Source organism: Aquarana catesbeiana, linkage group LG05 (assembly GCF_042186555.1).
Source record: "Aquarana catesbeiana isolate 2022-GZ linkage group LG05, ASM4218655v1, whole genome shotgun sequence".
In the NCBI taxonomy this organism is placed as follows: Eukaryota; Metazoa; Chordata; class Amphibia; order Anura; family Ranidae; genus Aquarana; species Aquarana catesbeiana.
The window spans coordinates 588,607,280-588,620,026 of NC_133328.1; the positions used below are offsets into that span (position 1 = coordinate 588,607,280).

The 12,747-nt window shown below is 39.1% G+C and overlaps 1 protein-coding gene across 1 annotated transcript in view; it reads right to left on the reverse strand.

Moving 5' to 3' along the window:
* The window catches only part of RSPO2 (R-spondin 2), a 194,272-nt gene that overhangs the window by 61,130 nt on the left and 120,395 nt on the right, over positions 1–12,747 (reverse strand). Inside the window, exons 4-5 of the mRNA XM_073632151.1 lie at positions 3,187–3,330; positions 2,853–3,041 (exon numbers count right to left, since the gene is read on the reverse strand). Coding sequence (XP_073488252.1) covers positions 2,853–3,041; positions 3,187–3,330 — 333 coding nt within the window. The remainder of the gene's footprint in view (positions 1–2,852; positions 3,042–3,186; positions 3,331–12,747) is intronic.

The window sequence follows — 12,747 nt, forward strand, 5'->3', positions numbered from 1 at the left end:
AGACCTTCCCCTATGCTCCAGAGTTGGGCTGTCTCTCAAGTGTCATCACAGCTAATGCAGGGCTATGAACCCTGATTGATCCTGAGGATGTTAGGACCTTAGACTGCTGGAGAAGGTTCTGCGGTGACTGGGGAAGGATTGAGTACATAAATCTCCTTTTCTCTGTCCCTGGATCTAAAGTGAAGACTTTCAATAAGGGTGCAGGCAAATTCAATGAAGAATCTTCAGGTTTCCTGGAGTTGGGCTTTAGGTTTGACATTTTCCTTGTCTCCAATTCATTTAAAAAAAAAAAAAAAAAAAAAAAAAAAAAAAAAATCACTATTACCTCCTGATTTTAACCAACATATTGGGGGAATACTCATCCTGACTAATGAATAAAAAATTGCTATTAAAATTGCTGTGCTAGATCCCATTCATAAAGGAAGGGGGTTGAGCTTGTAATCAACAACATTTTTCTGTCTTCCATTTTGAACAAACAGGGTCCACCACTCATAATTAAGGGCAGGCTATATGCACACCATGTGCATTTGCTTTCACCATGCATTTTTTTTAACATGCTGCTGTGCCTACCTCATCATTCTTTGGGTCACATACAGTATACGTACTTATTTTAAATGTTAAGTGCTTTAAGTGTAATTTTCTACCCATGTATTATTATCAATAAACTTTGTAATTTTTTGCCTTTTACACCTCTCTTTTTCGTGTATTTCTCCTTTATACCTTTTGACCCTAGCACCGTTATAATCCCCTGTCCATATATCCATTAGTCTTTTGATTATTTTGGGGATGAGGTGCCGCATCCTATGGTACCATCTAGCCACCCTTACGCTGTGCATTAATGTATAATGGCTACATTGAAAGCAATGTCATTTTTATTTTTATTGTGTTGCGCAATGTTGCCCAATAAAACCCAATGCACATGGTGTGAATGAGCCCTCAATAAAGCAGTTTTGCTAATCCAGCTCTGTATCCCTTTGTATCTACCAACATCTTGACAAGATGTGCAGAGGCAGACAAGCAACACTAAGACATAAAACAGGAGAACGCATTAAGGAAACCGCTGTTGCTTGGCTGGTGAGCAGAGAAAAAGCATCTAGTGATGGAGAATGAGTTGATGACAGCAGAGAAAACCCTTCAAAGTGATGGAGCATTTATGAGTACAGTTATGGTTTGAAGAGATTGCTGGCGCGTGTGTCAAAAGATTACGACTTTATAATTGTTGCCTTCTAGAAAGGCATAAATGCAAAATAAATGAACAATCCCACAGGGAGAGAGTTAAACTGCCTTCTTGGTGGCGCAAAAATTTCCTAAAGCTGGCCATAGTGGAGCAAATTCTGGGGGTTTCCTTATGAACTGGCCAAAATTAGCTCAGTGTGTCCCCTGATGGCATCTTCCCACAGGACATCCTTTAAAATTGATAAACAGCAGTCACCAGCACATCGGGCACGCTTCTTTGCTGGTAGGTAATGTCCCTGATACTGGTTAAAAAAAAAAAAAAAAAAAAAAAAAAAAAACTCACTAAAACTCCATTTATTTTAAATTTTTTTTACCAATATATTGTTTTCTGTTATCATCCTTTATTACATCCCCATGCTGCTGATCTCCTACAGCCTCCTGTGGGGTGTTTTTTTAAGGTGACCAACAGTGCACTATGCCTGCCTAATGTGTTTTGAAAGGCCCATGCAGTCTCCATTGAAAGCCTATGTGACAGGATGATAGCACAAGAGCCCACCGGGAGTCAGGGACTGCATGTTCTCATCCTATAGGAAGTACCCGGACAAGAACCTTCATGGCAGGATCACAGTATTTTTTTAATGAAAGCCACAGGTTTAAAAAAAAATAAATTAAAAAAAATACAATTTAAAATGATTTTCAACCTAGTGTTTAGGTTTACACACATTTAGCCATCATTTTACCCTGTACTGACCAACTTTCTACATTGAAGTTGAAGGCATCATACTTATTTTAAGAAGAATGATTTATGAAGTATCGATCATGATGGGTCACGCAATAGAAAACCATATAAAAACATCAAATTAAGACATAACCAAAAGCTTTTAAAAATATGTACATTAAAAGCTACAAAGAAAAATGAGAAGTTGTCTAAAAGGCAGCCATGTACACAATTGAGAGGTTTAAATGACTGCATTAACCCTGAAAAACGTACCGCAAGTCTGCCTATAAAAGATTTTTTATTTAAAAAAGGAAACTTTTAGTGGAGGACATACAGAGGCTGCTATTGACAATTCCCTTGTGAAAATACTTTGAGACACCGACCAGAAACAAGCAAGCAGGTCTGTAAAATCAGTCCAAATTCCCAATCTGTACCTTCACTTCAAGTCAGTCACTTATAAAACACCAAAGACTGGAACACCATGACAGGCAAAGAATTAGTATTGTCAAAAGGAACGGAGGCCAGCAATGGCAGTTTCCTTTAACTCTACCTCTAAAATGAGACACCTAAAAAAAAAAGTTGTCAGTCCAACTATACGGAATACTGAAACAAGCCACGGGTCTCTCTGCAGACGTCCGATATATTCCCTGCCAAGTCAGGCCTAGAACTCTCAAAGAGCACACGACCTGTTGATTGCAGAGATATGGGTCTGGTTCAGCAGGGGGCATGTAAGACCTCTGCAGAAAGAACTCTGCTTCCAGACAGGGAACAAGGGTCCTTCTTTATAGTATGCTTAACGCTGGTGAGGAGCATGCTTTCTATAGAAAAATCAACTTTGCACAGTGTGTTTTGATGCACCTGGAATATATAGAGCCAATTTAAACTCAGCGTTCATTTGGGGTTTAAATCTAGCAAAAGCAACCCATGTATTTGATTAAGCATGAGATTTTGTTCTTACCTCCTGGGCAGTGTCTTTGTGCCATTTTACATCTTCTAGACTCTGCAATGGTTGGGCAAGGAATGGTGTCTTTTGCTGGCTTCTTCACTATCTGCCGTGTCCTTGTCTCCAGGCCCCACTTGAACCCACATGTCTTGTTATTTCTACTACATGTTCCCCATTCACTCCAAGGGCCTACCTCACATCCATCTAGTAAATGGAGAGAAAAACATGGTGTCAGTTAACCATTGAACAAAAAACATGGTGTCAGTGACATTCAATATTCTTCCTAATCTTGCAAAGTAAAATGGACCAAAAAAATGAAACACACACATTGTAAACAGAATCCACTTACCTACACATTCCATAGTCTCATCCAAAGGCGCAAAGCCCTCTGGACATTCCTTAAAACAACGTCCTTTGTGAGAATAATAACCGTCTTTGCACTTTGTGCAAAAATCTCTACTGAAACAAGCATCACAATTCTCGATTCTGCACCCTGTAAAGAGAGGAGGGGGTGTGGGGGGAGAAAACGTATTTAATTAAAAATACTTTCAACTTTTTTTTTTTAATTGGTAAACCAAATACATTAGGAAGGTCCTAACACAGCATTTTTTCAACCAGGGTGCTTTCAGGTTTCTTCAGGTGTGCCTTGGCAAAAGGGCCAAAAAAATTGTATACAAGGCGGCGTGTGGATGAAGCCTGCCTTTTAGTTACACAAAGCCACAGGTTTTCACTGTGCACCATTACAACCTTCTAGCTGCTGGCATCCTAATGACCAATGGCATCAGTTGATAAGGAGGATGTCAGTCCCCTGCATAGCATCCTTGTTTGACCCTCCCCTGTCCCTCTCCATCAGCGTTGGGGTCACATTAGCTGAATGATGGTGAAAAACTGAGGGAGAAGAGAAACATTGGAATACTAGTCAGTACCAGTTTGCAAAAGTGTATTCGCTTTGGAAGAATAAATCACCTCTAACGTTGGGTGTCCTACGTGTGTGAATGTTGCTGCATTATATAAAAACTATTAGAATAGTTTCTACATTTTAGAATGGGGTGCCTCGAGACTGTCCATAATTTTTAAAGACTGCCTTAAATGAAAAAAGGTTACATATAGTTACATAGTTAGTCAGGTTGAAAAAAAAAAAGACACAAGTCCATCTAGTGCAACTAAAAAAAAAAATTTATATATATATATATATATATATATATATATATATATATATATATATATATATATATATATATATATATATATATATATATATATATATATATATAAAATATCATACAATCTAATATACACAATCCTTCACCCACAGTTTATCCAGAGGAAGGTGAAAAACCCTAGCAAAGCATATTACAATTTGCTGCCGCAATGGAAAAAAATCCTTCCTTATCCCCCGAGAGGGGATTTTCCCCGGATCAACTTTACCTATAAAATGTTAGTACCCAGTTATATTATGTACATTTAGGAAAGAATCCAGGCCTTTTTTTTTAAACTATCTACTGAGCTGGCCAATACCAGTTGAGAAACACTATCAACACTATAACACTAGAAACACTATGTTGCCCACAGACCCAAATAATAGTAAAGGGCAAGCCTCGCAGGCATATGAAGTAATTCCGCTGGTTCCTTAGTCCAGCTGGTTACTCCCAACCGTGCCTTCATTAACAGAGCTAAAAAGTTCAACTCTTGCTTCATAGATTCTCAAGTAAGTTAAAACTCTAAAGTCCTTTGTCAAAAGAACACCACCCCAACCCTGCCGTGTCCTAGCCCTGTAATTGGGAGCAAGGAATTGCTGGCTGTATCCAGGAGGGAACAAGAGCTTAATGTTTGGAACCAAAAAAAATACAGTATAAAGGAACGACAAGGATCAAATGCCAGATGAGAAAGTTGGCCTAGAAGTCAGAATTGTGTAAGAAATCCACAATAGCAATGGCATACTGAAACTGGAGAAACAGACAACTAGGAGTCATATCAACATGGTACAGAAGGCCAACAGCATGGCAAATCTATGATTTTAGTAAAACTAGAAAGTAAAACTCCCCCCCCCCCCCCCCCCCGTTTTGGGCAAATGAAGAGCTCTAACCTCTGTAGTTTTTTTTTTTTTGCCATCTGCGTCCCACAGCAGAGATTTCCCTTAACTTCCTGTCCCATAGCCAAAATAGGAAGCAAAAGGAAATCACTCCAAAGTGAGGGAATCCCTGGTTGTCACCAGAACTAGTGTCCCCATTTTTTTATGAATACATAACTATTTATTGACTTTAATAACTGTCTGGCGTTCTGCTTCAAGTTCATTAGGTGGCAGCAGGAGCCATGCTAGGCCTCCTAACACCATCATTGACTGCTCCTCTCGTTTGTCGTATTTGTCAAACACAGATCTTAAGTTTTGACTAGTCCCACTGTTTATGACATGCAGTGAACATAAACAGGTTTCCCCCCCCCCCCTCCCAAAAAAAAAAAAAAAAAAAAGGTTGTATTTCCAATACTGGTCTGTTATATGACCAGTTAAGTTATAAATAGGGCTTAGCCAAGTTCTTCCTTCAATAAAATATAGCCATATTATCCTCTTTTAGTAGACTGGAAATAGGTCAGGAAAAATAGAAAAGCTTTCTGCCACAACACATACTCTACCTGGAGGAACAATGGGCGCACACATTATAAATCAGGTACATTATGGGGAATTTGTGGCTCATTTCTGTAACACTATATTCAGCATCAATGCAAACTATCAGCAGACATATGGAGTTACAGCCGTGTGCATTTGGAACTCATTTCATACAGCGCAATCCTCGCACTTTTGGTCTATTGCATAAATCATTCTGGTCTCATTGTGTCTAAGAAATATAGAACTTCTGAAATAACCATTTGCAAACTCCCCAAGGCTTTTTCCAATTTTAGAGGATTTTTCTTCATACATACACATAAAATTATATTATATATATATATATATATATATATATATATATATATATATATATATATATATATATACACACACATACATATACATATACACACACACACACACATACATATACACACTTTTGAGCAGCAAAGAAGGCTTTGTTTAAAAATGTATTTATTTAGTACATCACATCAAGTCACTGGACAGAATGTGATACCAATGTTTTGTTCACACACACTGAAACCATGGTTCTTATGCATCAACATAGTATTACTCTGAATTGGAGATGATTCTCATCCGCTAATCAGCTTCAGACACAGCCTTAAACCTTGAATTTGGCTGGTGCCTGCGAAGAATCATTTAATGTCTTAGAACCTGTTGATGGTTAAGGCCCCAAAGCTGGCAATTTGACTGAACAATTGAAATTTGCAATTTCAACAAAAAAAAAAAAAAAAAAAAAAAGGCAAAGCAATGAAATCCATAAAATGGTGGTTTTGATCAGCTGGACCAAGAGGCAGGTCCTTTAAAGCTGTACATTCTTCCCTATGAGACAGCTTTTGTTGCACCTTCCCTTATATTAAAAAAAGCTTATCAAGTACTTGAGGTAGTATAATAGGGTAATGTAACCTCTTCAGATCTGCCTTGTATGGTTGTGAAGTTTACTGGTGACAACAAAAATAAAATAACTATTTTTTCAGCCTTATCCATGCTTTGTGGTCCTAACAATTTCCTTGGACTTTGACCAGTAGTCATCATCCTGTGAGGCTTTAGCTGTGCCCTCTGATATTACGAAAGCTCTGCACAGAATATTCAGTACATGTAATGATACAGAGGACTACCAGAGGCTGCAGACATGTATAGTAGACTGCCAGATTATACGCATGCTGCAGGTATGGCTGGAGACATGTTCCAGAAAAGAGACTGCTTGAGTGCACTACAGATATAGTTTCTTTACATAGCAATACTCCTACTACTGACTATAGGGGTCTTCGAAACAAATACCCCTTGGGCTGCAGGTTGGACCTCAGGGCTCTAGACAATTGTGTAGAAGTGGCATTGGGTGTCCAGCTCTGCATACAGTATTCCTTTGTAACATTTAGGGGAACAAAAATGTATAAAAACACGAATATACTTAAAAAGTTTAGAAACTCAAATGAAAATATCTAAAGCCAGAAGAAGGAACCCTGTGTGTTCTGAAGGCTTGCACCTTTAACAATTTAATTAGCCAATAAAGATTATCAACTAAACTTTCCACATTAAAATCGATGGCTAATGCAGTAGAAGATGCTACTAAATCCAGAGACCGCAGAATGTGGGATAGGTAAATGGTAATTAAAATATTCAATTTGGCGAGCCACTTTGCATTGCAGTTCTTTTTTTTTTTTTATTGCCCTTCTCATTTTTCAGCTCCACTGCAGCAAACCGAAAGACCGATGATTACGATTCAAGTTTGAATTTACAAACTTTGACACAAATAATCAGCAACAGTTTGTTCAAAGGTCAGACCAAATGATAACCTGAATTAAAATGCCTAAAAAATACAGACACTTTACAAGAAAATTACATAAATGATGTGCTGCGGCGCAATGCTCAACAAAGGCAGGATTAGTGAACTATGTCAGACTTGCAGTCACATCAAAGAGGATCGGTTAAGATGATTGAAGCAAAGTGACATAAAGACATTTTCTTATTACACTGTCTGGGAAATTTGGCAAAAGTCGACTAACACTTTTTAAAACCGTTTTAGAGTAGAACCGTATTTAGAGCATCAATGCTAAACTCTGGTCCTTAAGGGCCACCTTTACCCGATCTAAACTGAAGAAGTGCAACTGCACACATTAAAGTGACCCAATGCCTACCCTGCAAAATAAACCTGTAAATACTTACCTTCCCTGTTGCCTGTGCCGCTCTACACCCCTCTATTCTAGAGGACTAGTCCCCCAGGTCTTCTGGGAAACCAACACTTTTGGGAGTGATGATCTGAGTATTCAGTGGTTCCTTCTTCTGCCCTCTATATTGATAGAGTGACCTGTAAAGACATGTAGATGAACAGGTGGAACCGGTAAGGGCTGTGGAGGGGAACACAGAAGATTGACACTCTCAGAAATGTCAGCTTCCCAGTGAATTTTGAGGGACAATACTCTAGAACAGAGCAGTGATAAATAGGTAAGCATTGAATGGTAAATTTACAGGCTTTTTGCAAGGCATGCATTTGGGCAGCTGAAAAATCTGTTTCCAACCTCAATACTTTATCAAGAACTATTCAAGGGCCAATAAAGAGACCCTGTCAGCAAACCATTTATTTTATAAAATGATGCATGTTATTTACCTATAAAAACCTAATTTGTGTACACACCAGAAAGGTCTAAAATGGCTACTGGGTGCAGCCCCAGCAGATTTAGTGGTGTCACTCAAGAGACACCCTATAACAGGGGCCAGCAAATCAATCATTGCGATCTACCCATCAATCACAGCCACGTGACAAAGATTGCAACTCTGCCAGGCCACCCCTCTTTCACTGTATATTACAGATGGTTTAACGTAGCGAGGAAGGAGAGAACACTGCATCTAAAGTCTACTTTTATCCTGACCTTCTCCACCCCACCGCACCCCACCCCCTGCCATTTGCTGTAAACCAGGCCTGGTGCCACAGCAGTCCCAGCAGTAGAAAGAATATTCTCCAGCTCCAGATGTAAATTGTGGCCTTCTAATATAAAAAGGGGCTTCTAATGTGACTTAGGGACTTGATTTGAAGGAAGGGCTACTGGTGTATGGGGGGCTACTGGTGTGAAGAGAATTAATGGTGTAAAAGAGGTGACTTTGTTGTGAAGAAGAGGCTTTTGAGGTAAGGTCTCCTAGTGTAAAGGGAGATTCTCTGATGCAAGGGGGACCTTCTGATATAAAGGGGGGGGCTATGAAAAAGGGCTTTTGATATGAAGACTCTGATGTATAGTGGGGGCCTTTTGGGGTAAAGGAGGAAACTGAGTTGAAGGGTTGACTACTACAGTAACTGAAAGAAGGAACTATGCTTACCTCTTTCTTCCTCTACCTCCCCCTGTTGCTGTCCCTCCTTTCTTTTCCACCTCTACAGGGTTCTCTACTTGTGCTCTATAGTTCTAGGAAGGTGAGAATAGGGGTAGTGGAGCTTGGCCAGCACAGAGATTATATAGACTCTCCCAGAAGAGGAGAGGGCTAAAACATGCAAGGATAAAGAGGGCTACTGATGAATTACATTTTCTAGCAAGGTCAAAAGGCACATTGCAGTCAATAAATTTATGGACAGGAAAACCCTGCAAGTAAGCATTTAAAATACATGCTTTAAGGGTCTCTTTAATCAACATTGTACTCCGGAATGAGTAGCACGTTTCCACTCATAGCTGCCCAGGCAGACCAGAGATCAGAAGTTGATCAATTGTTCTTGATCATGTGATCACCAGCTAGGATATGAAAATCACATGGCTGTTTGTAAACAGTTGTTCCTGAGAGTCACAGCTGTCAGAGTATTTTTATTTTGTGTGCTCACCTTGCACTCAAGAAAAACAAAAACACTTTTCTTAAAAAAAAAAAAAAAAAAGTAAACTAAGCGTCTCCTTCACTTACCTGCCCATACACCAGATTTTTAAATCATAATGACAACAAACTACCCCAATGACCTTGATCAAAAGTTTATATACCCTGGTGATTTTGGCATGATAACATGCACACAAGTTGTTTGAATGGCTATTGAAAAGGTAACCATCCTCACCTGTGATCTGTTTGCTTGTAATTAGTGTGTGTATATAAAAGTTTCTGGACACCTGACAGACCCTTGCATCTTTCATCCAGTGCTGCACTGACGTTTCTGGATTCTGAGTCATGAGGAAAGCAAAAGAATTGTCAAAGGATCTGCGGGAAAAGATAGTTGAACTGTATAAAACATGAAAGGGATATAAAAAGATATCCAAGGAATTGAGAATGCCAATCAGCAGTGTTCAAACGCTAATCAAGAAGTGGAAAATGAGGGGTTCTGTTGAAACCAAATCACGGTCAGGTAGACCAACTAAAATTTCAGCCACAACTGCCAGGAAAATTGTTTGGGATGCAAAGAAAAACCCACAAATAACTTCAGGTGAAATACAGGACTCTCTGAAAACATGTGGTGTGGCTGTTTCAAGATGCACAATAAGGAGGCACTTGAAGAAAGATGGGCTGCATGGTTGAGTCGCCAGAAGAAAGCCATTACTACGCAAATGCCACAAAATATCCCACTTAAAATATGCCAAACAGAACAGAGACAAGGCGCAAACCTTCTGGCACAAAGTCATTTGGAGTGATGAGACCAAAATGTAGCTTTTTGGCCACAACCATAAATGCTACATTTGGAGAGGAGTCAACAAGGCCTATGATGAAAGGTACACCATTCCTACTGTGAAACACAGAGGTGGATCGCTGATGTTTTGGGGATGTGTGAGCTACAAAGGCACAGGAAATTTGGTCAAAATTGTTGGCAAGATGAATGCAGTATGTTATCAAACATACTGGAGGAACCTTTGCATTCATAAGCCAGGAAGCTGTGCATGGGACGTACTTGGACATTCCAACATAATGATCCAAAATACAAGGCCAAGTCGACCTGTCATTGGCTACAGCAGAATAAAGTGAAGGTTCTGGAGTGGCCATCTCTATTGAGGTCAGGTCTCCTGACCTCAATATAATTGAGCCACTCTGGGGAGATCTCAAATGGGCAGGTCATGCAAGACAGCCCAAAAATTTACAGGAACTGGAGGCTTTTTGCCAAGAGGAATGGGCAGCTATACCATCTGAGAAGATAAAGAGCCTCATCCACAAATACCACAAAATACTTCAAGCTGTCATTGCTGTTAAAAGGTGTCAATACACTGTATTAAGAACTGGGATATGTAAACTTTTGATCAGGGTCATTTGGATAGTTTCTGTTGCCATTATGATTAAAAAAAAAAAAAAAAAAAAAAAGAAGAGTAAACAGTTGATTGATAATAAATGGCTTCAGCCAAACACTAACCATGAGTAAAAGAAAAGTTTGTGTTATCATATTCTCTGATAAATGGCCAAGAAATCATAAATTCTGCCAGGGTATGTAAACTTATGAGCACAGATTATATTATATATATCTCTTTTTTTTTTTTTTAGTCCATTGTCAAATTATCGACACATTCTGATGCTGCTAAAATTGGTCTAGATATTTATGACAAATGGTCACAGAAGAATTAAGAAACGAAGGACATGAATAATCCAACAAACAAGGGAATTTTTAAAAGTGACATTCCAATGTGTTGGAATATAGATTTGAATAATGTGTCTGATTTATGTGGTAAAATTAGAGCTTTCCACAAAACATCACCCTGAAGTACCCCTTGTAATCATGCCATGTACTGTAAAACTGAGGGGTGGGGAGCCTTTTAAGAGCGGTAACATATATTAAAGAATAATAAAAGTTTTGTTAAAGCATCATAGAGAGAGGACTTTAGATTATCATAAAAGGAAAAATATTGTCTGTTAGGCTACCCATTGTATAGTCCCTAGTCTGTGTACCAATTGTTGATCATGTGACAAGTATCATCCTATGATGGTGGGAAAAATCCCAAAGATCATATAGTCTTTTATGTTATATAATCTATGAATAAGAAGGGGAATGATTAATGCGCTACCCAAAAAAACAAAAAACAGCTGCTACAAACCATGCGACAAAAAGGTAACAAATATAAAATGAAATAAATTGTAGCGCTAAAACACACATAAAGTTCAAAGTGCATGTAGACGTAATGTCCCAAGTAAAAAGGGGGGGAATGTGTGACCAAAAAAGGGGAATGTATAATCCAAATAGGACAACAGTCCGCAGTGAGGTTGAATAATCTGTGTATTGATCCTGTCTGCTTCCCAACCGTCCAATGGTATATCATCAACTTTAGCAAATAGATGGAATACGCTTACCAGAGAGGTTGGATTCTACTGCCATGAGCATAGAATCAATGGAGCTTGATGCCACCCTGGGCAAAGTGGTAGAGTGTTGGAGGCAAGGGTAGAGCCTCTACAGGGCCGGGACGTCCCCTCTGTGTCCACCAAAGCAGGGCCAAACTGGATTCCAAAAGGCAAAGTGGTTTCACAGTTCTCCAGGATACTTGGGACATTACGTCTACATGCACTTTGAACTTTATGTGTGTTTTAGCGCTACAATTTATTTCATTTTATATAATCTATGGAAACATATCCTCTCTATAGAAGCCCTTAAGCAGTAGGAGTGAATTTATCTTAGAATTTGATTGCATATCAAGGAACAAGGCCATGAGTCAACATGCACTGACTTTATTCTACATATTGTATGCTAGCTAGCAATGAATTTGGTGCATAAAATGTTCAAAGAGGCCCTGTCCATCTCTTTAAAAATCATAATGCAAATCTCTTGCGACAGAAATTTCAAAATTATAGGTACAAAATAAATTGTAGCAAGGGATATCCTTGTAATAACCAAATGCATTTTATGGGGAAGTTTCAATAATCGTAGCGGTTCCCAACCTTTGTGAGAATAGGACCTGGACCTTCAGGACCTTCAAAAAGCTTCCATTCCCAACAGTAAAAATATGATTTATACGCATTAATTCTAGGATTATGATAGAATATGATTATACAGAGCATACAGTGAAGGGCTATGTAATGTACAATATACTGCATACTGTGCAACAGTCAGAATGCATTGGTGAAAATTAAGTGCCCCCTGTGTTGGTGGTCAGTGTGCACTCAGCATGCCTTCTTATACAGATAGTAAATGCACAGTATGCCCCCTTACACTGGCAATCAGCATTCCCCCCATTCACCCATGGTCAATGTGTACTCCAATGGTGGTCAGTGCTCCACTTACATTGCGGGTCACTGTGTGCCCTTACACTGGTGACCATGTACCCCCCCCTTACATTGGTGGTCAGTGTGTTCCCCTACATGGTAGTCTGTGCGTTTCTTACATTGGTGGTGACTGTGTCCCCTTACATCCTT